Source organism: Rattus rattus, chromosome 9, assembly GCF_011064425.1.
Source record: "Rattus rattus isolate New Zealand chromosome 9, Rrattus_CSIRO_v1, whole genome shotgun sequence".
Classification (NCBI taxonomy): Eukaryota; Metazoa; Chordata; class Mammalia; order Rodentia; family Muridae; genus Rattus; species Rattus rattus.
The window spans coordinates 2,245,877-2,271,708 of record NC_046162.1 but is presented as its reverse complement, the minus strand read 5'-3'; the positions used below and the strand labels follow the sequence as shown (position 1 = coordinate 2,271,708).

At 46.0% G+C, this 25,832-nt stretch overlaps 1 protein-coding gene across 2 annotated transcripts in view; it reads left to right on the top strand.

The window, feature by feature from the left end:
• Window positions 1–25,832, top strand: part of Cramp1 (cramped chromatin regulator homolog 1) — a 45,917-nt gene that overhangs the window by 17,915 nt on the left and 2,170 nt on the right. The window contains exons 4-20 of one of the 2 annotated variants that reach the window (XM_032912010.1): window positions 127–280; window positions 2,918–3,001; window positions 4,947–4,995; window positions 9,452–9,537; window positions 9,723–9,846; window positions 10,837–10,918; window positions 11,442–12,617; window positions 14,934–15,111; window positions 16,758–16,939; window positions 17,029–17,103; window positions 18,594–18,675; window positions 19,706–19,810; window positions 20,060–20,238; window positions 20,877–20,942; window positions 21,370–21,601; window positions 22,411–22,575; window positions 23,664–23,809. In XM_032912010.1, coding sequence (XP_032767901.1) covers window positions 127–280; window positions 2,918–3,001; window positions 4,947–4,995; window positions 9,452–9,537; window positions 9,723–9,846; window positions 10,837–10,918; window positions 11,442–12,617; window positions 14,934–15,111; window positions 16,758–16,939; window positions 17,029–17,103; window positions 18,594–18,675; window positions 19,706–19,810; window positions 20,060–20,238; window positions 20,877–20,942; window positions 21,370–21,601; window positions 22,411–22,575; window positions 23,664–23,809 — 3,165 coding nt within the window. Of the gene's footprint in view, window positions 1–126; window positions 281–2,917; window positions 3,002–4,946; window positions 4,996–9,451; window positions 9,538–9,722; window positions 9,847–10,836; window positions 10,919–11,441; window positions 12,618–14,933; window positions 15,112–16,757; window positions 16,940–17,028; window positions 17,104–18,593; window positions 18,676–19,705; window positions 19,811–20,059; window positions 20,239–20,876; window positions 21,602–22,410; window positions 22,576–23,663; window positions 23,810–25,832 lie in introns of those variants that run through there. The other variant, XM_032912009.1, reaches the window with a different exon arrangement.

Here is a 25,832-nt window from a genome sequence, read left to right as displayed (position 1 = left end):
TGAAGCTTGGTTTGTCTTATGCTGTGCGAAGCTGGGCCCCTTTTGACTTTTGATGATGCTTACATTATACCAAAAAGTTGTTTTATTTTTAACTGCCATGCTTTTGTTGTGGACTTTGTTTTCTAGCATGGAAAAGACTTTGAAGCCATTCAGAACAACATTGCTCTGAAGTACAAGAAGAAGGGCAAGCCTGCAAGCATGGTGAAGAACAAAGAGCAGGTCCGGCATTTCTACTACCGCACCTGGCACAAGATTACCAAATACATTGACTTTGACAATGGTGAGTGTTACACAGGCTCACCAGGCAAAGCTGGATCTTTTCAGGCAAGCACCCATGGCCCACTCTCTGTGACCCCATATTCACCTGGCTGCTTACAGCGGGACTTGTATCCTAGTGCTTTGGTTGGTGACAGGTCCAGAACCTATTGGTTAAATTTAATTGTGAGGAAGCCGCCCCATCTGTGTAAGGGTCCTTACTACTGCTGGAGCTGTGTTTCCTGTGCTTCAGTGTCTTTGAATGTGTTTATGTTGCATGTCATCTCCTGGAAGCACAACACACAAACATCTGCTTGCCCTAGAGAAGAGGGAGCCCATGACAGACCAGACCAAAGCACCAGTACTGGAGTTTGGTGGGCCAATGAGGATTTAGAGGGCTCCTCACAGGAATTTAAGTGAAGGGTCATTTACAGTAGCAGAAATGACTCAAAGCTTTGTCACCCAAGCCCACCCAGCAGGTGTAACTACTCACCTGAACAGCAGTTGTAGTGCACACGGCATGTCCTGCAGTCAGCTCAACAGATTGGAAACTGTTTTTCCACGGTGACTCTGCGGTCTCTGGTTGGGCTTTACCGAGAGTTTTCTTTACAGTTGGACTTGTCTGAGAGTAACTCTTGGCCTGCATTGCTTACTCACACACTCTTGTGGAGGGAATCTGGCCTAGGAAGTCTGGTCAGTTTCAGGTACTTGATAGAGCTGTTTACTTCCTTTCTTAATGGAGCTTCCATGCAGGAAGTATTTTACCTCCCCCTAGAACATCCTGGGGTAAACATGCTGTCCTAGACTCTGGTTGTCCACTTTCTCAAAACTGCCTCAGAGCAGAAGCTTCTGGGTCCCCTTATGAGTTTGGGTACTGAGATAAACTGAACTGTGGGTGTACAAGAAAGCCTGAATTTTTCTGGTCTGCTGGGGTGGATGCTGCTCTGCCAGTGTTCCGGTCGTCTGTGTTATAGTCAGGATTTACGCAGTCCAGTTCATCTTCAGAGACGTTACTAGATTGTCTCCAAATGTTAGTCTAGTTTCTGGCAAAAAGCACCCTCGGTTGACCACTTTCTCAGTGACACTAGCTCTTCAGTCCGTAATCTAACCACTTGTCCTTCCCTGGTAAACCTAGCTGCCTCTCCCTTCCGTGTTTCTAGATTCTCTTCCCGCATCAGGTCCCAGCCTGCTCCGTCTCCTTGCTCTTCTGCAGTTTCTATCTCGGGCTTGTTCTGTAGATTCTTTTCTCATACCCTTAGTTTTCTAGATAGTGACGTTGCTGACGTAAGAATCACATAGCTGGCATATAGCTATGGCCACATTGCTCCTCCTTCTGACCCCTGCCTGTGCCGTCATGGTGTCCTTTGGCAACCCTGATCTTCACCTTTGTTGTGGTGCTCTCTTTGCCAAGTCATGCTATTTGGCCGTGATATGCATCATGATACTATAGTTTTAAAAGACAATGCCTATCCCCACCCACCCCACCCCCCTTACAGAGGAACAGAGCTCTTTGGGGTCACGCACCCTCCCTCCTCTTGTCTATTCCTAGAGACCCCTAGGATTACATTGTCAGTCTTCACAGCTTGGGGGGAGGAGAGCATCTCTGGTACCTGATCGTTAGCTTCCATAATTCATATGATCACAGCATAAGAGCTTTCTGCAGACTTGAAGTCAACCCCTTCTTGTTGTTTTTCAGTTGTTAGCACCACTACCATGTGACTACACTGATTTGTTTATATATCTCAGTCCTACTCCAGTCCCTGAGATCTGAGGCTGTGTTCATCCATATCATAGGATAATGAAACGTCTGTGCCTTCCAGATGCACTGTTTATGCACATTTCCTTTTCTTGTTGGAGCTCATAGTACGTTCTGCAAGTCATTCCAAGGCTTTGTGTGAGTGTCCACTGCAGCTGCTCTTGAGAGGTCTTTCTCAGTGAGAAGATGAGTCATGAGTTAGGATTTAAAGACTGTTGTGGGTCAAGTTATATCTAGCGTGATGATTGAATGTGTCCAACTTGTTCATCAAGCTCTCCCTTCAGGCACTGTGGATGGTACATGTTCCTTCCCAAGGTCTGTTAGTCTGAGACTTTTTACATAGGTCAGTATTGCAAAGCATATATTAAAGCAATGTTTTTTTTTTCCTGTTCCTTTCTCTGCAGAAGCACCTCCTGACCCCACATCCTCTAGGATCTTGGTAGTATCACTTCTTTTAGCTCTATCCCATCAGGGGTGGGAGGCTTCAACACATTATAGGATCATACCATATTGTACTCCTCCTTCCCTGTGTGACCACCCAACTTCCTATTGTCTTTCTATGTCCTGTGGAGTGCACCTTCACCACACATGAAGGGCCTTTTATATTGTGATTCTGGCTCTCCCAAGGTTTTGATGGCTCATCATTGGACACACACAGCTGGGGGCTAGCCACTTGCTTCTGTGCTGGAAGCAGTAGTCTCAACCAGGTACCTTGACACTGTCCAGCCTTTATAACTGGCTTTCACAATTGTGGGAATCTCAGGGAGATCAGTAACTATGTGTCCAAGGTGATGTGATCTATATGCGATAAGTCTCAGCTCCCTCTATGTTCTTGTACAAACAGGCTGTACCCTGGGATGTCACTGTCCCCTCTACCTAACATCCATCCTTTTTTTTTTTTTTCAGTGTTCTCTCGAGGGCTGAAGAAATCATCCCAGGAACTCTATGGTCTCATCTGCTATGGCGAGCTACGCAAGAAGATTGGGGGTTGTGAGTACTGCTGCTGTCCATGGGTCATCCTCGTGGGTTGTTATCCTGATCGCCACTGACCCTTAGTGCACAGGAATCCAACTTTTATCTTGAAATTCTTTTGACAACAGAAAAGTTGAAACAGATGTAATGACCATGCCAGTCACTAGGCCTTCCATTAACTAGTGTTTGTTTATGCCTTTCACACACAGGTGTGCTGTTTTCTCACTTCCATTTGACTGTACACTCTTATCCCATACCCTAAGACTTCAACCCTGGAGTACACACCGCCTGTTATGACCATACTGACTTATTTTATCAAACTATCAAAGGGTATAGTCCCCTGCTAACTTCTTGCCTACATTCAGAATCTTTAGAACATCGCCAAGTAATGGTCAAGTCCTTGCCCAGGACTAGTGCTCCATGTGCAAACTCTTCTGTATATAAAGTGGTTCCATTACATTTTCCTGCCATGACTGCCCGTCTGAGCCAGCATATGACACGGCATGCGTTCTGGCTGGATCTCCACAAGGCCTTACCTGACTGCAGCTAAGGCTGCTTGTCCTCATCCAGCACAGGCATCTGTTAGTTGTCATATCCAGGAATTCTCACATTTGCCTGTCCCCTCATCCCCTCCCTTTTTGTTTTTTCATATGTTTCATTAGGTCCTGATTGATTTGTTTGGCTTCCTCCATTTGGATGCCACCTATAGGCCTCTCTGTACAACCTGCTACACACAGGACTCTAGGGCCTTGTTCCTGCCCTAGCTTCTCTATTCATTAACCCATCTCCTCCTACAGATCTGAGCTCCAGTCTCCCTGATCACACAAGGCTTAAACTGAGTTGTGTACAGTTTTTTCATGAGTTTGTGGTGGTACATGGAGAGGTTGGTTGGTGTTCACATGAGGGCCATGATGTCCCTGCTCTTGCAGGCCCTTGTCTACATTTGCCCTTCCCGATGTTGTTCTTGCTTTCCTGAAGGTCTATTCCACTTGGGCCCTTCCCTTCACAGTGAGAGTTTCCTTTACTTTCTGTGGTGCAGTTGTACCTGCATTGAATCTTTTCACTCACTGTTCATCTGACAGCTTCATTTTGTTTTCATTCCTTTTGGTTTTTTGAGACAGGGTTTCTCTGTGTAGTCTTGGCTATCCTTGAAGTTGACTTGAGAACCATACTGGCCTCAAACTTAGTGTTCTGCCTGTTTGTGTCCTGAGTACTAAGATTAAAGCAAGGGCCACCAATCCTAGGTCTATTTTCATTTTTTTTCTTTCTTTCCTTCCTTTTCTTTAATCATGTTTACAATTTTTCTCCAATGTCTATCCCGCACTGTCTATGATATAAAGTCCTTTAAGTCCTTCATAGGTATAGTATGTCTCTGGCTGCTTTTATAATTTCACTCTTGTCTTGGTTCTCTGCCTGGCTAGTGATTGTGGTCCCTTAATTCCCAAGTCACTCAGTACTGTTGAGGAATTTTACAGTTCATATCTCTGTGTCCCTGCCCAGGTTCTTGTGTTAGCTTTTAATTCTTGCTTTCTTGCACAAATCCCTTGAGGACAGTGCTGAGGGCAATGAAACTAGGGCACGAGAGCCATCATTTAGCAGGCCCTCCCTGGGTTTCAAACTATGTACCTGAGAGTCTACAATCAGCAGGGAAGGAAGGCCCAGGACCCAGTGAGGTTCCTAGAGGAAGCATTTATCAGCATCAGGCACTATGGGAGCATAGCCATGGTTCAGCAGTACCAGAAGGTCAGGGATAATTCCTGGGAGAAGAGCTCTCTGAGCACAGAACCCTTAAGAATGGTTAGGAGGAGGCTGTGTGGGTCAGACAAGGCACGGATTCATTAAGATACAGAACATTAATTTGCAAGATCTGGGATCTATGTCTCCACATAGCAATAAAATGGGAATTTGTGATTGTTTGCTTCTAACTACCCCGTGGCCTCATTTCTTTTTTAAACTTTTAAAGGTATGGATGACAAGAACGCAACAAAGTTGAATGAACTCATTCAGGTTGGGTAAGTACAAATTACTCTATTTACTTGTATTTATCCACTGACCTACAGAAGTTGAGATGAGTGCTGGTTTCTTTCCTTCGTTTTCTTTCTTTTTTTATGCTTGAGCATGTTGTGTATGAGAGCTGGCCTGTGAGTGTGGTGCTTGTGTGGAAGTCAAAGGAAAACTTTGAGCAGTCATTTCTACTGGCGTGTCCGAGATTGAGCTCAGATCATCAGGCTGTACAGTGATGTAGCTAATTTGCTTTTTGTTGTTCCAAACGAGCCTTAGTACTTCAATGTGTTGGCTCCTGAGCTGCTGCAGATGGCCTTCCTTGCCTTTTAACACTTAATCTGACCCTGACTTTTTAGCCTGTTGTTTTTGACTTTTTAGCCTGTTGTTTTTGACCTGTTGTTTTTGACCTTTTCTGTTGCAAACATCCTGTCTGCCTCAGGGTTGAGTGTGGAGATAGCATCCGGCCTTGTCTTTAGGTTGTCTTCGTGGACTGCCACTCTGCATCAGCAGGCGTGGATGGCATGGTCAGCGTTTTAATCCTCGTGAGTTCTCTTGTGTTCTGCCTGACTCTGCAGTTGGTACATAGGTCGGTAAGATGTTGTTACCCTGAGCTTCTCTCCAGTTCCATACCCACATGGGGTCCCCTCTCAGCTGCCCCAAAACATATCTTTCTTGTGACTCCAAAGGCTTCTGTCACTTTTCCTGGTAGAGATCAGCCCTCTTGCCCATACCTTGAATATAAACTTCATTGCCTGGAATCCCAGTCTTTCCAAGTGTCTTACTCTCCATCTTCACTTGGCTAAAGGCTGAGTGCTTAGTCATACCTCCCTCCTGTCTGCCCATGGCTGCCCTCTGTCTTGGGAGTCGCACTGCTCCTGACACTTTGGTTGCAGCGAAGCAGCATCACAAGACCCATTTCTGCCGTGCCTGCTTGGCATTTTGTGGAGGGCATTTTTTTTTGTCTTTGTTTTGTTTTTGTTTTTGTGGTTTGGGGCCCTTGTTGAAAGCTGCTGTGTCTTCTATCTCTTTCGTTGCCCTCTGTTCCCCAAGCCATCCATCCCCTGACCTTGAACATTTGGTCTGCTTTGTCATTCAGACCCTTCTAGCTGCTGTGGACATAACAGTCTTTATATCTCTTGAGATAGAGCTTCCCCAAGTCTCTAGATCTGTTCTCCTGCTTCTCTCTCTTAGGCCTTAGCTTTGACATTTAGATGACCTTATACATGTTGGAGTGAGCACCTAGGCTTCAGCTAGGTGAACCCTTCCTCTGTTCTTCCTGGGACTGTATTTGTAAACCTTTATTTTCGTAACAGCCCAGGCCTGATCAGATTGAATCCCCATGGAAGAGCATTGTGATCCGCCAAGACTGCTGGGTAGCCTCAAATACCAATAATATCAGGAATCTAAGGCAGGAGGATCATGGATTTGAGCTAACCGAACAGTTGTGGTATATCTGCTGGTGCTTGGTTTGTTTTAATTTAGGGACCCTGTGTCAGACATTTACAAGGTTGGACAGTGAAACATTTTCCTCTCTACCACTGTAGTCTTATCAAAGTACTTTCTCTGTTCTGAAAATCCACTATCTGTTATCTATCTGTCTCTTCCTTCCCTGGTCCTTGGAAATCCTCAATCTTTTACTGTTTCATAGGTCTGCTTTCCTCTGAGCATTATCTGGTTGGAGTCAACCAGTGCCTGTTTAGATTGGCCTCTACAGCTCTGTGAGTTTAACAAGAACGTGAGGGTAGAACACGTCTAGCCCATGGCCAGCCGTAGATCACCATAGTGCTATTCTCTATATGCCTTCCTCTGTCAGTCATCTATTTGGAACTGTCACTCACTCCTGAGGTTGGCCTCTCTCTTTGAGAAGTGTGCATAGGAGACTCTCAGGTTCCTCCTACCTCTGCCTCCCAAGAGCAGGGATTAAAAGGTGTGTAGCACCACTGCTATGAGCATGGGTTTTCATTTTACCTGGGCATCCCCTAAGAAGAGATGTGGACATGTATCTGTCTTTACAGGAAATTGTCTTGCAGAACCTAGCCCAGGTGCTCCCATGTTCTCAAGGACTTGGCTTGCCATTGTTTTGAGTTGCACTTCCCTGATGATCAATGACATTGGGCACGTTTTTATTGTTGTTTTAAGTCAGGTCCTTTCTACTTCCCTGAGTATGTGTGTGCACGGGTGTGGGTGTGTGTGTCTGTGTGTCTGTGTGTGTGCATGTGAATGTGTGTGTTTTGTTTTTAATGCTCATTTCCTTGAGGTTTTTGTTGAAGGAAGTTGTTGAAAAAGTGGCTCTTCCAGGCTTTATCACTTGCTCCTTAGAATATTCTTCCTGGTTCCCCACTGTGTCACCTCATCACTGTTCGCCTGGGATAAGGCAGTTCAGTAATTTTGAGTTACTAGAATGTGGTTGCTTAGAGACTTACTCTCTTCAGATGGGAAGTGGATAAGGAGTGACAGCCAGTCTGGGCTCTTCTTGCTCCTTTAATAAGGCTTTTTTATTCTTCACTTTGCACTTTAGTGTCTTGCGTACAGAGGTAGTCGGTCCTGGATGGTTCATGAGGATAGTTGAACAGATAATGAGTGAGTAGAAGAATGGCTGGTGGAGATGGATAGATGTACACATAGACGAATGGACGGTGTGTGAATGTACCAATAGGCAGTAGATGGGAGAGTGACTGGCGGATGAGGCACATTTACGAGTGAGCGGCATGGGTTAGTGTATGTGTGGGTAGGAAAGGAGATGCGGATATGTAAATAGATGTACAGGAGGAGAATGAGTAGGTAGAGTGTGGCTGCCATAACATGGGGAGTTACTGAGCTTTCTGTGTTGTATGATTGTGTCCACCTCCTGCAGTGTTGGAATTGTCTTATGAGTACTTGCTGAAAGCCCTAACTGTGCATCGTTGTGAGACCTCATAATGGTAAACCTAAGGCATCATCCCCTTCAGGGTACTGGGCAGGGCTTTGTCCTTAGGTGTGTGGTATGGTGAGGTGTGTGCTGTCCTAAGATGTGGCGTGGTTCTTCTCTCCTGACTCTAGCCCTCAAGCCAGCTGTCTTCTACTTTGCACACATCCATTTGAGCTGCTCTTTAATCAAGCATTTTTGTGTCAGCCGAGCCTTTCCTGTGGGTGCTCTGCTCAGAGCTGCTGTTCAGATCTTAGCTCCAGATTTAAGCAGCATTATTTCAGAACAACATTTTTTAAATTATTAATTAGATGTAGTATAAATATATTCTGGAAGAATTTTTTTCAGAGAGTATAAACATGTAAAATCACCATCTACTCCATCTCCTCCCTCAATTAAAACTTCCCCCCTTAGGAAATTTACAAGAATAAGCATTTAGATACAAATAGGAATTCCAGGTAGTATGAGTATGTCATTTGTTCTACATCTTTAGAATCTCCTCGTGTGTATGCTATCATTTTTGGTCAGCTTTCCTCTATACTTATTAGAAATTAAATAGTAAGACTAAAAGCTGCTCTCATAATTGACATGCTCAGAGTTGATCATAGATCAGTCAAAAAAAAATGGTTTCAAGCCAGCCATAATAGCCCATGCCTTTCATTCCAGCAGGAGGCAAAGGCAAGCAGGTGTCTTTGTAATCCCATCTCCCTGTAATCCACACAGGAGGACAGCTTGAACATGTAAAATTTAGACGCACCCCACACACACATACTCCCCACCCCTCGGGTGGCTGGGCAGAGCCTTTTTCTTCAACCTAGAACCAAAATACATTGTTTATTCTTTCCAGAATCAAAGCAGTGGGAAGTTATAAGTCAGACTGATGAGCCTTGGCCTCAGCTGTCATGTTCATACCTGTTCAGTCACTGTCTACAAAACAGCTACCTTTTCTGAGTGCTTCGAGAGTGTTCATCTTTGGGTAGCCAAACAGTGTTTCTGTAATGTGTGTAATTGCTAATCTACGGCAGCTTCAGCAAACAGACCTGAGCTGGCCTAAGGTCTTGAGCCTGTGACACTTCATTGTAACTGTATGTACCCTTGTCCTCCTGTGTGGATTATAGGGGGATGAAGTTACACAGCTGTGGCAGGTTGCTCATAAAGAGTTCATGAAAAAGTCCTGTAAAGGTAGGTAGGCAGGTCATGTGGAAGACAGATAGCGGAGGCTCTGGAGCTTCTGTTATAAGGCTCTAATGATAAGGAATGCTTGGAGATGACTGAACAGAACAGCTCTTCAACAGTGAGCTTAGTTGTATATGACAGTCAGTCGTCATGCTTTGGGCACAGTTCACTTCCCATAAACAGCCCATGTCCCTTGGGTAGGAACATAGCAGGCATCTAAAACTCCTACCTATGCTTACCGTCTGGGGTGACCTGCACTACCATGTAGGTAGGACGGGATCGGTACTCACCAGGCCTCTGTGCTTGCCACACCAGACCTGATAACCCTTCATCTCTTCCACTCACAAGAAGTCCTCAGAATTGCTTGCAATTTCTTTCCCCAGAGCTACCACAGTACGTTATAAAGGGAGAAATCTCCGGATCAAGGCACCCATGTGCCGGGCCCTAAAGAAGCTCTGCGATCCAGACGGTAGGTACTCGCTTTTGCAAGTACAAAGTTCACCATATTGAGTTTGACCCTTGCTAGGATTCCTCTGTTCTCCTTTTTTCCAGGCACAAGGCTGTTTCTCATTTCCCTGTGTTTTTCTGGCAAATTGTTTTGTTTTGTACCTTGAAGTTGGTCTGCATCGGGCATTTATGGTCTCCTTTTCTCAGGTCTAAGTGATGAAGAGGACCAGAAACCAGTGCGCCTCCCCCTGAAAGTTCCTGTAGAATTACAACCACGGAACAACCATGCCTGGGCACGAGTACAGAGCCTGGCCCAGAACCCGCGTCTCAGGTGACATTTAGCATGAGGAAGGGCCTCAATTCCAGGCAGGGCATGAGGTTTTGGTGTTTGGGTTTTTCTCAGGGAATTCTAGAGAAACAGATTTTTGTCCTCACATGAGGACAAGGTATGGAGTTGACATTGTCATGAGAATACTTTTGAGTTGAAAGGTAGTCTTCAGATCCTGCATTGTAATTCTACCAGACAAGTTAAAAAAATATCATTGTTACTGCCTGCAGAACCTTTATCTTTGCTGTAGAGCTCCTACGTTTCTTACTGGTTCCCTGGAGATTTTTGGTTAATTTACAAAGCACTGCCTTACCTTTAGTCCATTTCCCATTTACAGTTTGTTAAGCTGCAGTAGAGTTCATACCATATTGAAAGAGCTGTATGTTTGCATGTTTGCAGTTAAATGTCTTAGAATGTTGTATACTCTCTATCTCAGCCAACTTCAGTGTATTGTCATCGTCCCATGTGCTGTTGGCCACCACTTTCTCCAGTGCTCATCTTGCTCCCAGCTGCTGTCTGGAGTGCTTTCTATTTAGCCTCTTCAGGACTCCTCATCTTAAAAGACCACGAGAGTCTGCTCCATTCGGCATCTCTTATTGGCCTACTGAGATTGATCTGTACTACAGCATGTGTCATATAGCATGCTTCATCTCCTCTACATGTGCATTTTATTTTAGAGCTAGTTTGGGGTAGCTGCGTCCCTCTGTTTTTGAAGACAGCACTGACAGAGGAGGTGATGATGCTTTGAGTGCTCACATCCTGGGTGAGCACTTGCACGGAAAAGGGTTCCTAGACCTCTCTATTATTTATAGCTTTGTGTGAACCTACAGTGATTTCAACAGACGGGACGCAGATTTAGGAATAGGAGCTGAAGACACTCTAGATCCCCCTTCCAGTATCTCCTGCTCTGTCTTTTGGTTTTGGTACAGGCAGTCATTGGAACATTAGAGCTCTTCCAACGGTGGCCTTCTATAACCTTTTCTGATTTCCTAGGATGATTGTGGAGCTGCATCGAAAAGTCTCTAGCCTCATTGAGTTCCTGAAGCAGAAGTGGGCACTCCATGAAGTACGAATTGTATCTTTTTTCAAATGAAGCAGACCCTCCAAACCTGGCAGCTGTTCCTGCTTGAGAATGAGGTCTTGTTTTCTTCTCATTTGCTGTGGGGCTCCTTGGGAGTCCAGCCCTCTTGTGCTTAGGTAGAGAGTCCTGTCTTTGAACTACTTGTACCAATTGTACTCAGGCCCACTCACTTCTCCACCCATCTGGTCCCAGGTTGTGGCCTAAGTATCAGTAGATGTGGGATGTGGGGTGATATATACATATTTAAGCCTTCTTTGTGTCCCTGGTTGTTTATTGGCCCTGCTTGTTTCCAAGAATAGTTTCTGTCATCGGGTGTGAGTTTCCTGAACACACTGAATGCCTGAGCCAGCAGTTTCGTAGTAGTTTGAGGAAAGTCCCTAGGTGAGCTCCAGGAATATCAAGGGGTTGGTGTGACTCCTAGTTAAGAAGACCTTAGTCTGAAGTCCATAGCTCCTGACTGAGGAGCACTTTGGTCACAGTGTAGTTGTTTGGAGTTGCTCCTTGACAGTGTGCCCAGCGGAAGACACTTGAGGAGAGGCAGCTGCAGGGCTCAAGCACAGTGCAGACCCAGGAGAAGGTGGCATTGCACCTGTTCCCAGGCGAGAACTGCACACTGACACCACTACCGGGTGTAGCCCGTGTGGTACACTCCAAGGCCTTCTGCACTGTACACTGGCAAGAGGGTGGCCGGTGCAAACAGGGCACCAAGGACACACACTCACTGCCTCCAGCTCAGATCCTGGGCATCCAGAGTGGACAGGGAATAGCCCGGGGCCAGCTGAAGTGCCAGAGGAGCAGTGCTGAAGGCAAGGGTGGGGGACGACCCCTTCCCACTGCAGATGCTTCACAGAGTTCAGGGGAAAGTTCCCCTGAGAGTGCTCCTGGAGAGGGAGCAGCTCCAAGTCTGAGCAGCCCGGATGTCCCTGACAGGCCCTCTCATGGGCCCCAGGATTCTGGATCACAGCTTGAGAAGACCCCTGGGACAGCCCTTACAGTGGGTAGGGACAGCCCTATTCAAGAATCTGGGGCCCTGCCGTGTTCCTGCGGCCAGCCCCCAGACTTGGAAGATGAACTCTCACTCCTTGACCCCTTTCCCCGATACCTGAAGTCTTGCCAGGATCTCATCATCCCGGAGCAGTGCCGCTGTGCAGACACACAGTCTGGGAGAGAGCACCCTTCTCTTGGCAGGGTAGCTTCCCCAGAGGCCCTCCTACCCATCAGCAGTGAGGTTGCTGACAATGCTCCCCCTGGTCCGGACCCTCAACCTGGCAGCGATACTCAACCTGACACCAGGCTTCAGTCAGATACTTGTACTAAAGAGCTAGTGAATGCATGTCCTGAAGAGTCCCAGGAGAAAAGCAGCCCCTCAGAACCTCTGTTGTCTCAGGGACAGCCTGCTACCAGGCCTTCCAAGGAAGTCCCTGCCAGCCAGCTGGCCCAGCAGCTACGTGAAGAAGGCTGGAGCTTGCAGACCTCTGAGAGCCTCACACTGGCTGAAGTCTACCTCATGATGGGCAAGCCGACCAAACTGCAGCTGGAGTATGATTGGCTAGCTGTGCTGGGCCCGGAGAGCCAGGCACCCACAGCACAGGGACAGACTGCCCTATCCCGCTCCACTCCCTCAGCCCTCCACCAGCAGCGCCTCCTGAACTGCCTTCTGAGGCTCATCTCTACTGAGGTCCACCCCAAGATGGTGAGTGGTTTAGACCAGCTCAGGACCCCAAAGGAAACATTTACCAGGGCTGTGGGTCCTTTACCCTTTACTGATGGTGAACGAGGCCTCGGCCTCAGCACTGTGGAGGTAACTAACCTGAGTAGGTTATTGGAATTAGCAAGCTATGATGAGACAGACAGCAAGTTTAAAAGACTTCAAATTTGGCCTTTTGTGGAGAGATTTGGTTTGGTCTGGTGCGCAGAGGAGGCCAGGGCAAACCTTTGAGTCAGTGGGGAAGTGAGAGGCGCTCACCTTGGCTTCAACTGAGAGGTAAGTGCAGCAGTTTGCGATAGTTTTGTGGAAGATGATGAGCCAGAGGCACTGCTGAGGCACCCAAGGTAGGCTCCTGGCCAGCGGCCTCAGTGCCAGGCGCTCTCGGGAGGTTCATGCCATCATCTCTCCGCTTCACTATTCTGGAGGCCCAGAAAGGAACGTTTAATCTGAAACCAGTCTGGACTTTAAAAAAAAAAAAAAGGCAGGGGTTACGGGGGTGTGGGTGGATTCCAGAAGATAACCAGGTTCCTTTTGTGACTTAATGGGGGCTACTGAAATTGAAGACTTTGTTTGGGTCAGAGATAGGTCATCTGTTCTTTGTTTCCCTACTTTTTCAAGTGCCCCAAGAGCACTGAGACTCACTGGCCAGAGTCATTTGAAATGCTCAGACCGAGGTGGAATACTACTGTTCCCAGAACCTAGACTGCCAGTAGAAAGATGCAGGGAACAGGGACAGACAGATTGGCAGGATTGGACTGCAATGTGTGCTTGGGCAGGGCAGATGAGGCATTAGTGAGTGAGGACCTGGGTATAGTAAGACAGGGTGTGGGTGCTTCTGGGAAGAGTTCAGAATTGAGCATCTGGTCAGGTCTTCCTGAAGTTGTTGAGGCCCCCAGAATAGGAACAACAACAAAGAGGTGGAATGCCTTTGTGAGGCTCAAGGACTTGAAGCTGTCTGTTTTCTATTTTATTTTTTTGCTGTCAATTTGTGTGTTAAAATGTGGGTACTCAAATGCCATAACACATATGGAAGTCGGAGGATGATTATTCGGGAGTCAGTCTCTCCTCCCTCTTTTTTGAGGCATTTGTTGTTGCTTTGTTTTGTTTTGTTTTGTTTTCCCCTACACTTCACTTCTTCTCCAGGCTTGTCGCCTGGGACTTTCTGGTCTGTTCTCCTATCTTATTGCAAGAGTTCTGGGATTATGAATGTGTTCCCCATATCCGGCCATTTGCATGGTTTCAGTGAATCAAACCTAAAACCTCAGGCTTGTTCATGAAGAGCTTTTAGCTGCTGAGCCATCTCATTGGCCCCTGAAGCCATCCCTTAAAGGACTTTGGACACCCATGAGGTTGGGAGCTAGACAAAAGGCTCTTCAACTGTGACCGGTTTCAGGCGTGACCATTTCCTCCCTATTCACAGTAGTAGAAGTTAGCATGATTGTCTCCGGCTAGCTTTTTTCCATGGCTTTTTAAAAAGATAAGCCTTTGTCCTTCTTCCATATGCCATAACTCTGCTTAGAGTAGATAACACCAGACTGTGGGTCCCTGTCCCGTTTTTCTGCCATACACCTCGTCTCTTTTCCCTACCATATCCAGCCAGTGGAGGCTAAGATCTCCTGAGGAAAGAGATGAGTCGCTTCAGTGAATCTTTCACTCCCTGAGGATTCATAACTGCCCCTCTCCTTTTACTTGTATTTCTTAAAGTTTCTCATTGTTCTTTTTTAAGATGCTTCACCACATACCCCAGACTGTCTGGCTTCTTGTTCTGTAGATCAGGTTGGCTCAATCTCACATGAATCTGTATGCCTCTGCCTCAGAGTACTGGATTAGAAGTGTGCATTCCACACATCACTTAGTGATTTGACTTCACTGGAGAATTAGAATTAGTGAGGTGTAGCTCATGTTTATGATCCTAACACTTGGAAGGCTAAGGTGGGCAAATCACTAGAGGTTTGAGGCCAGCCTGGGCTGTTTATTAGACATATAACAACTAAGGCTACAAGGTGAAAAAAAGAAACTCTTATTTCAATTAAGACCTCACCACCCACAACTAGAGAGATAGCCCAGCAGTTAAGGATGCTTGCTGCTTTCCAGAAGACCAGAGTTCAGTTCCTAGCAGTGGTGTGGATGTGTGGGATGTAATGTGTATCAGGGTGGTATGTATGTGTGTCCCTAAATTTACAAGTGACTTTAGGGCATTCTAAAGTTTTGCCACCATGGAAATGGATGTCCTTAGGATACCTGTGTCATAACCATTTTCTTGAGCTGAACCTTTGTAATTTTTGGCTGGTATCTTTCTAGGCTTTTGAAGCTAACACAGCATCAACAGCTTCAGTCAGGCCCACCCAGGAGGAACAGTCCACAACCCCACCAGGCAAGGTAGTGACCATCAGCTCTCGGAGTCCCCGCTGTTCTCGAAACCCATCTACCCTCCGAAGCAACAAGAGCTTCCCATCTGGTTCTGCACCTTGCTCCCCAGGTATACTTTTAAGAGTATCCTGATGTCTTTGGTACTGTGTCAGAACTGAACACATGGTCCTGCTGTCTACCGCCCGTGGTCTAGTAGGCATAGTAGAGGGCAAATATCACCTCCATTGGGGATGACAGACACAGGGGATTGTTATAAAGGACCTAGTTATGTGATAAGCAGAGGGTAGTCTGGAAGTTTTGTGTCAGAACCCTTCATAAAATACTGAGTGAGGATTAGTCCTTTAATCTGTAGTGACTTCATTTTCTTTACATCCAAGGCGTTGGAATAAAACAGTCTTCAATTAGGGTGTGTGCTGGCAGTTTAGTGCAGTTTTGGAAAGAATGAAATGACTTGCTTTTTAGCATATCCTTAGGTCTCATCTGAGAAATAGTTTTGTGGTACTAAGGGTGGAAAGCAGGCCATCGCGCATGTCAGGCAGTCGCTTTGCTGCTGAGCTGTCATCCCAGCCCCTAGGAAAATGTAATTCTCCACTGACCCAGAAGTCCCAGGAGAAGCACGGTCCTTTCCCAGCATCACTTTTACTTGCTTTGAGTCTACAGAGCCTGTTTTATTTCACTTCTGTAAGGGAGGCCCAAAGATAACACTTAATTCTTTTGGCAAAAAATTTTTTTAATAATAATACTGTTTTTCATTCAAGAACATTAATGACTTCACAATATCTCTGACTTAATATTTTGTGATAAGCTTTTCCACTAAAGACTATTTGCCTGGTAATGCTTCCAGAGGCCTGTGTGATGGCTGTGGTTTTGGGGACTCATCTCAGCAGTTGCTTGTTTTCTGTTTTTGCTTCCTGTTTCTTATGTCTTTAGAAGGCTGCCTCAGGCAACAGCACCTCAGCCATAAATCCTTGCTGATAAAGACATGTTGCCTGAAGTGGGCCAGGCAGCAGCTCAGTACCATTTCATGTACCTTCTAGTGAATGTTTTAATGTCCTAACATTTTTTGTCTGATGGAGGATGACAGGCCCAGGGGCCTGTGCTTTCAGACATGTGCACTGTGTCTTGAGAAGTGACACTCACCTGTGAACTCTGAGAGGCCCATACCAAGCTATGAACCTTGAAGGTGCTTGGCAGCAGCACTACCACAATGGAATTTCAACACTGTTATTGTGAAATAAGTATTTTCTGTCCTGTTATTTAGGACTCTTTTCTACAATCAGGAATTTTAGCCAGGGTCAATAGGATGTGTGCAGTGTAACCCACTTTTGGTAACTACCTGTGTTGCACAAATAGCCGTTTGAGACACATAGCCACGCTTTCTTTCAGATGCACTTTTGTGACAGCTTTCTTGCTGCCACATAAAGTTGAGTTAGTTATAGAGTCCCTGAGTGTGCTGCTAACCAGCGTTTACAAAGAGAGTCTGGTTTCTTTTGGTCTTCTGGGGATGCTCCAACGTCCTTATAGCTCAGAAATCTTGATTAGTTACCCTGCCTTCTCTCTGAACATAGAACAGTGATGATGTGCTTTTACTCAGGAGGCCTGCAGTCCCTGTAAAGTGAGGCCAGGAGTCAGAGATAAAGTATATGCAGTTGAAAGGTGTCAGATTTATTTCTTGGCTTACTTCCTAGTGGGGCTGCCTTTGCCCTGGAGGGGATATAGGTAAGTATCAACACATAATTCTCCTTTCTGTTCCAGGTTTGAGAAATCCCCCAAGGCCTCTTTTGGTGGCTGGCCCCTCCAGCACCGGAAGCAGTGACTCAGATGGTGGCCTCTTTGCTGTCCCAACGACTTTGCCACCAAATAGTCGACACGGAAAGCTCTTCTCTCCCAGTAAGGAGGCGGAGCTAACTTTTAGGCAGCACTTGGACTCCATCAGTGTGAGTGCTGGGAGTGCTAGGTGGGGTGGGTATGGTATGCTATTCAGATAGACTTTCTGTTTCCTGGGCTCATGTTCCTTTTCTCTTAGATACAGTCAGACTTTTTCTCACCAAAGCCCAAGAAACTACGGAAACGGCACTTACGAAAGCCGCTGGTGGTTCAGGTAAGGGAACATTGCTTGAGTCTGTGTGGCTGCATTGTGTCTATCAGGCCTGTACTCTAGCTGCTGAACAGGCCAAGAGATACTGTTTTCTTACATGTCTTTGGTTTCAGGGTGATATAGAGGAACTTCCTGTCCTTTCTTATTAATAGGAAAAATAAAACTAAGAACAGAAATTGTAAAGGTATCTGTATAAATATAGACTTTGGCAGCACTGAAACTTCTTTACAGACATGGGTGTGATTCTGGTTCCCAAGAGTGTCTGAGCTTAGGGGTCTGTCTCCCAGATCTATTAGAGCTTAGGCTTAAACAATGAGGCTAGAGTTCGGGCTGGCAGAAGTAAGGGTTTTTAGAACTGCAGTCAGTTGTAGGAGAACCCACTGATGCTATCTGCGAACCTTGGCAGACACGGGGTATACATGGTACCCAAGGAAGAAGACAGCAGCATCACCAGAGGTAAGGGAAGTGAGCTGTAGAAACATAGCCACAGGAATTTGTGAATGTAGGCAATTTTTGGAAGACACGAATAAACCAATTTCCTTTATTCAGTCCCTTAGAAACCCTTTTCTCTAGGTCTTGTGAGGTAGCTCAGTAGAGAAAAGTACTTGACCCAAGTCTTACAATTTCAGTTCTATCTGCAGGACCCATGTGCTAAAAGAAAAAATTCCAGCTTGTAAAAGTTGGTCTTTAACCTCTATATTTATGTCCTGGGGTGTCTACACACTAAATAAGTAAACATAATTTTAAAATTAAAAAGAAAATAGCTATCTCTGATCTTTTGTCCTAGAAGTGGGAAAATCTGACTTGATACAGGCTCTAGTGTTGCTGAATTCAGAGTCTGATTATTAAACCAACCCCATGGTCTAAACCCAATGTGTTCTGTTTTATGTTAGTATGTGTGTGGTGGCACAGTGTATGTGCAGGTCTATACATGTGGAGCCCAGAGGTTAATACCAGATGTCTTCCTTAGTGCTCCCTACCTTAGAAATTGAGGCAGTGCTTCTCACAAACTCAGACCTCACATGACGGCTAGTCTAGTTATCTAACTTGCTCAGGGATCTCCTATCTCTGCTTCCTGCAATCTGGAGTTAAAGGTGGGTTTCCATGACTACCTGAAATGCGTGTGGGACCTGGGGGATCTGAGTTCCTGTCTTACGCATGCATAGCAAGAGCTTCCTCCCTGGACTATCTCATCAACCCCAGCCTGTCTGTATTATTTAAAATATCCATAGTGTGAGTGAGAGAGAGAGAGAGAGAGAGAGAGAGAGAGAGAGAGAGAGAGAGAGTGTGTGTGTGTGTGTGTGTGTGTGTGTGTGTGTGTGTGTGTGTGTGTGTCTGTATCCTTCCTTGGCTGTCCTAGAACCAGTTCAAACTCAAAGAGATTCACCTGACTGCCTCCCAAGTGCTGGGATTAAAGTTGTGTGCCACCACTGCCTGGCTGACAGTGATGTCTTCTTATCATCTTTACTACTGGCATTTTTTTTTTCTCACAGAGGACACTGCTCCCTAGACCTTCTGAAAACCAGTCCCACAATGTGTGCTCCTTCTCCATCCTGTCTAACTCTCCTATAGCTGGTAAGGCCAGACACCCCACCTCCCTCCCTGGGATAGCTTTCTGAGTATTACCTGAAAGTGCCTCACTGTGGGTTTCCATGACTCTGTGTGTGGCGTATCCAGCATACCTCCGTTCGTTCTTTCAGCATATACTGATTATACACTCTGCCCCCTATGCTGCATTTAGCTGCTACTATGGGCAAGATTCTGCCACTGGCTGGAGTGTCCCTTCTTTAGAATTGTACTCTGTTGTCTTTGGTGGCAGCACCAGTGAGTTCAGTTCAGAGGAGTGGTTTTTTTGGCTTTCTGCCTGTAGAGCCATGGTCGACACTTAGGAAGTAACTGTTGGTGGAGTACTCACATTTTTTACTTACGTTAGTGGGTGTCCTGGTGCTTTGAAGCAAGTCTCAAAGTGTTCTTTAGTGAGTACACATATTTGTTAATATATCTTGATTAATCTAATCTTTTTTTACTTAAGATTCTGGGCTGTAGGCAGCAGAGCACTGCTGTGCTGCTGGCCTGTCTTCAGCCCTTATACATTTTTTATGTGCATGTGTAAGTGCCTGTATGGCACCAAAAGCCCATGAGGGCCAGAACAGGTGTCAGACCTCCTGCAGTTAGAGGTGCTTGTGAGTCACTAGATGGTGCTAGGAAACAAACCTGGGTCCCTTTCAAAAGCAGCAAGTACTCTTAACCACCGAGCCATCTCTTGTCCCTTCGTGATTTGTTTCTTTTATTCTTTAGTTGTATTTATTTTGTGTATGGATGTTTTACCTGCGTGTCTGTCTGCACAGCATGTGCTTGTCTGACCTACACAGGCCAGAGAAGCATGTTGGACTCCCTAAAGCTGCAGTTACCCAGTAGCTGTGAGCCATCATGTGGAAGCCTGTGTGATTAGATCTCTCACTCCCCGAGTCAGCCAGTGTCTGGAGTGTGGGGTGGCTTGCTATGATCCTAGCTATGTCTGCGAAGAAAACCCTCCATAGCTCATTGTGCACAGTAGGGCATGGACAAACCGGTTCATATGGTTGCATTTGTCTTCCACTCACAGGGAGAGGCTGGTTCCGGCCCATCCAGTCTTCTCTGACCAAAGCAGCTCTGTCTCGACCGATAGTGCCCAAGGTCCTCCCATCTCAGGCCACCAGTCACCTGCCCAGTAAGTGTAAAATGTGCACAGTGATAACCACTATGTGAGGTTCCTTAGTTGCTTTTTTTGACATACATCTTTGTAATATTCTCTTCTTCTCCAAGGCATAATATCTTACTGCTTTGCTAAGAGTATATCAAATTCCTTGGCTCTTCACTGAAAAGAGATGTGAGGGAGAAGCTGTCCCAAGCTCTCTGGGCATACATCATGGAGTGGAGTGTTGTGGAAAGAGGTTTGATATATCACTCCTGTTGCTAGGTGCCATCGACTTAGCAGCTCAAAGTGCTGGCATCATCCCTGGAAGTCCCTTGCCAGTTTTAGATCCTGATGGTTCATCTGGCGTCTCTCCACTGTCTTCAGAACAAGCAGCCACTGCCATCTCGGGGCAGGGTGACACTGGACCACACCAGAACAGAGACCCTGTTACAGCTGTAAGGGTGAGAACATTCACAAGGGCTATTTGGTGTTAACCAGTAGCTTCTGGAGTGAGGTCATAGGCTTGGGTCATACTGAAGCCTGTTGCACCTTTGGAGGCCTTGATGGTTAGAGGAAACACGGAACAGAGAAACCAAGGTTTGAACACCTACCCCGGAGCACAGAGTAGGAGGGGTGAAGAGACATGTTTGCTGTGTGATGCTAAAGAATCCATTGCTAAAACATGCATGAAGGTGTAGCTTTGAATTTCAACCCTGTAGGTTGACATCAGCCCATGGGTCCCCACTTAGGAGGTACTAAGTGCTTGGTATATCTCTGTGGAAAACAGTTTATAAGGCCTTGACTACTCTTTTTCGTGAATCTCCAAATGCTTTGATTTTTTCGCCTGTTGAGTTGATGCGGTGTGGGGAAGACCCCATGGAGGTCTGAGGTTATGTGGTCAGCTTGTTAATAAGTGCAGGGCCAACAATATGAGATTGTTCCCCACCATTTCCAGCCTACAGCACAATCCATCTCTGCACCTGTTTGTAGGGACAGGGGGTAACTGAGAACAGTTTTTTGTTTGATGCATAGCAGACAATTACTGTAGCTGTTTTTCCAGCTCAGGGTGGACCACTCAGAGGTCTTTTTGTTGTTCCAGGGCACGAATGACCCATTTATCGGTGTTTCAAGACCAGAGCAGGAGCCAATGACAGATGACTTCCAGGTAGAGTACATTCTGGGGCTTCAGCGCCCTCTTCCTGAGTGCATGGACCATGCTCTCCAGCAGTGTTGTCCTTCCCCCTCCCTTGTGTGTTGCTATTGCTTCATGAATGAACAGACTATGTTGTCCCTGCTCCAGCTTCCTTTGTTAAAGCCCATGGGTTAAAGACTGGGTTTTCTGGGCTCGGGAGCGGGAAGTAATCAGCTGGTGGCTTTTGGAGCGTTGTTCTGCACTAGATGCTGACAATGGGAATAAGGTCACCCTACCTTGGCTTAACTTTCTTGTGAATATTTCCTGAGTGTGCTCCTCTCTTGGGAGAATGGCGGATCCCTGCATTTCCTGCAGCTGCTGAGCTAGAGCAGGGTGTTGTACTCACTGTTACAAGTGCTGGTGTGTATCTTGTGTCTGAATAATACTTGTTTCCTAGCAGGGATCATCTGTTCTGACCTTACCTGAGCTGTCCAAGGCTAATCTCCACAATGGCTTGTCCATACCTGTACCCTCATCAGAGAGCTCCAGCACCCGTCTCTCCCCACCCAATGTTTCTGCACTTCTGGACATTTCCCTCCCTGGCCCACCTGAGGATGTTCTCTCCCAGGGAGAACCTGCCACACAGATCAGCGACTCCATCATTGAAATTGCCATCAGCTCTGGACAGTACAGTAAGTACAGGTGGCCTTAGAGGCCTTCTAGACCCAGGCTCTCCCTAGGATGGTGCAGCTGGACCTGCAGAGAGCAGACCTCATCTGCTTGATTATTTGCCAGCCTTGCTGGTAAAGTCCCAGTGTAACTGTCAGTTTTTAGCTTTGAATGTCTGCCACTACAAGGTGCCTCTGCCTGGCTCTGGCAGGAGCAGTAACTGGTCACTGGGGCCACTAGTGGTCTGGTTGAGTTGTTCCTAACCTTGAGGTAAGAATGGGATGATTTTGAAGGCTCTTTGAAGCTTGGGGATCAGCTTTCTAGTTGTGCATCTGGAAGCTGACTTACATGTGCCAGGTTGTGCTTAGGAAGTAGTTGCACAGAGTCACCGAGGTCCTACTCTCAGTCATTCTGTGACGCTGTTCCTGCTAGCAGTGGCACAGCTATTTTGCCTGCTGACATGATTCAGACATGCTTCAGGCAGATGTGAATTTACAGCCTCTTAGCCCTTGAGCTTGATAGATTGCTGACTGGTTTGAACCATGCTTTTTTCTCAGTTGTAGACTGGGAACTGTGTGTACCCCACAGGATAGAATCAGTAGCCTGTTTCCCATAGGACTGGTGCAAACACCGTGAGGGTTATTGGCATAAAGTTGCCCTGAAGGCTCTGTGATCCTTTTTTTTTTTTTTTTTTTTTAAGACAGTTGCTATCCCTTTGGTGTGGGCCTAGTGCCTCCTTTGTTTCCTGGGTTCATTAACACTCAGCCTCTGCCTCCTGCTGCTTTCCTGTGTGTTTTTGGAAGCATCTCTGACCTTGGTTGTTGGTTAACAGGTGAAGGAGTTCCTCTTTCTCCAGCAAAACTGAACGGCAGTGACAGTTCCAAGAGTCTTCCCTCCCCATCCAGCAGCCCCCAGCCCAACTGGATTGCCTCTCCCACTCATGACCCCCAGTGGTACCCCAGTGACTCTACAGATTCTTCACTCAGCAGCTTGTTTGGTGAGTGTTTCTGGAAGACTCTTCGTTCCCAGGTGGAGTCAGACCAGACCTCAGCACGTTTGCTTGCTTCTCAATATTATTTCTGAGTTAACTGAAAATTTACATATAGGAGAATGCACAGATTTTCAGTTCATAGTTCACTGGATGTCAGCATGCTTATAGAGCCCACAGCCCAGTACAGACAACATTCAAGCCAGTCATGTGATTCTCAGTGCCTTCTCCAGTCTGTTTAGCCTTCCCAAACTCTTCTTACAGAGAACTCCTGCACAGACAAAGAGACCAGACCTTCTTTATGTTCCCAATTTCTTTATATATTCAGTGAGATACCCTGAAGTGAGTTGCAGCTGGCTTGTGGTGTTCTTTTTTCCCCCAGGAAGAGATTCCATTCTGTTATTACACCTTACTAAATCACTTTGAGGATAAAGTACAATGGAAGCAGCGATGGATCAGCAATGGAGAACCACACGTTGGCCAAGACTGCTTATTATTATTCATACATATATCTGTCCCATAGTTAAACCCAAACCTGTTGATACCCTTAACATGAGTTTGGGGGATAGAGTCATTGAACCTGTTTATTTTGTTCTTCCCCATGGTGCTACAGTGACTTGATCTCTTTTCTCTGCTTTTTCACTTGTTCTTTGGTGGTATTAAGAATGGGTGGCTACGCTTCGCTTTTACAGTTGTCAGGACCAGGATTTTACCCTGATAATTCCAAAGTTGATCATTCTTGATTATAGTACTGTGCCTGGTGGAAGAGTTCAGTGAATCAGACTCAACACCCCATGTTTTGCTGTCATGAGAAACAGTGAAAACATGAGCTGAAATGTGTCACCTGCAGTCTATGAAGTCAGAATCAAACTTAATGCCTGTCAGTGAGGGTCTGCCATAGAGAATACAATAGAGGAGGAGCACAGCACCTGTGGCCCTTGGAGAATGATAAAGATGAGTGTACCCTAACACAGATGACAAAACCTGTCACAGCGTAATGCCATCAGTAGCCCTTGACACAAGTGTGAAGGTGGGAACCTAGAGGGGTCTGACTGGGGTACTTGGACACTCATGCCTGACTTACGTTCTTTCCACAGCCAGCTTCATATCTCCAGAGAAGAGCAGAAAGATGCTACCAACTACTGTTGGGGCCAACAGTGGCACATCTTTGCTTGGCCCTAGCTTGTTGGATGGAAATTCAAGGGACTCGTTTGTGTCCAGGTCTCTGGCTGATGTTGCAGAAGTAAGTGCAGTGCCGTAGTCCTGAACTGTTAAATCTCCACCCCATTCTGGAGGCTGCCCAGGTCCTGCTCATTTAGACTGGTATGTCACAGGTCTTTCATCTCAGAGAGATCTGGCAGCACGTGGGCAGCTGATGGCCCACAACAAACTCTTAAGTACCAGGTGTCCTTTGTAGGGTTCTCAATGTGGGAAGCCTGGGTCAAGGTGGAGAGCCATGTCACCAAAGGCAAGCAGAATGCTGCTGTCCTTCCTGTTCATGTCCTTCCCTTGCTCTGTGACCTCGGGTTGACTCAGTTACCTGATCTGTAACGTATCCTGCCATTTTGAGTTGTAAGATGTTACTTTATCACCTTTCCTGCCCTGGCTGCAGAAGGCTATTAGGGGACATTTCCCTGTGATGTACTGTGGCATGACCTCGTGGAACTTGGGAACAGGTTTTGTAGTAGAGTTCTCTCTGTTTTCTATGTGTAATTTTCCATGAACTAGGTTGTCCATCCATACAGTCATCCAGAGGTCCTCACGTTGTCTGAATGTGCCCGACCAGTTATAATTGCAGTTCCAGTATTGGTGGGAGGAGTGATCACAGCTATGGTGCTGAGTACAGAACTGTAGGCATCATGAGAGAGAGATTTGATCAAAATTCATAAGCATATGAGAAAGATCCTTAAATAGCATTTCCCAAGTTGGTTCCCTGGATATCAAGGCCTTGGTAATTATTCCAGGAGTTTTATAGCCAGACACTTGAGAAAAAGTACAGGTGGAAACAGTATTTCCTTGAGGCATGGTAGCATCAACCTGTAATCCCAGCGTTGACTTGGGAGACCTGAGTAGGAGAATAGCTGTGGGTTTAAGGTCAACCTAGGATATAGAATGAGAGCCTGTCTTAGAAAAACAAAAATCAAACAATATAAACTACAATTTATTTTTATTTATTTATTTATTTTTACAAAAAATACATTCGTTTCTCAGTTTTCTAATGTGGATTTTGAGACTGTGGAATTGTAGAATACTTCAGTGAATTCTGAGTTGAAATGCTTGGCCATTTCAAAACAATGTTAGAATAGAGGGGGGTTGAAGAGATGGCCAGGTAATTTTAAGAACCTCTACTGTGATATTGTGAGAACAGGCATTTGGATCTCAGCACCCATGTGATAACCTGGCCATCCGGCCTATGCCTGTCACCAGTTGTAGGTGCAGGAAAGCTTGAGCAGGAGGCTCACTTCTTGACTAATAGCCCAGCCTAAAAAATAGTAAGCCCCAGGACCAGGAAGAAATCCTGCCTCAAAGGAATGGGTGTGGAGTGATGGTTGACAACTGCCACAGGTGTATGCACACAGACAGACACTTACATAGATAAATCTATTGTTTAAAAAGTAGATGCAGCAAGACTGTGAATCTTCTCACGTCATCTTTATATGTTTGGGCTGTGTGTTCACATGTGTGTGGAGGTCAAAATTCTACAAATTCTCCTTAATTGTGCTTCATCTCATTTTTAAAATTTCATCTAATTATATATACTCTGTCCTTGTGTGGTGTGATGGTAGTGAGGAGTTAGATCTGAGGACAACTTATGAGAACTGGTTCTCTCTACTCTGTGGGACCCAGGGATTGAACTTGGGTTGTCTGATTTTGCAGTAAGCACCTTTACCCACTGACCATCCTACTAGCCTGCTACTTTATTTACATTTTAGACAGGAAGCTGATGGCCAAAGAACTCCAGGGATCTTCCTGTCTGTGACCCCATAGCTGGGATTACAGATGTTAGTCTTTGCTTTTCTACGGGTACTAGGGATGCAAACTCAAGTTCTCATGCCTACACGGAAAGTACTTTACTCACTGAGCCCTCTCTCCGGAGCCCTCTCTTGTACAATCTTTGGTATTTCTCAGGGCCATTCACTATAGATTCTTTACTCACTCAATAGGGCTCCTTGTAGTGCTAAATGTTTCACACAGAAGACTGTTCTTTTCTTCCCAGTTATCATGGATGCTGTGAGTCCCTGGTTCCTATGAGATGGGCACTGCTG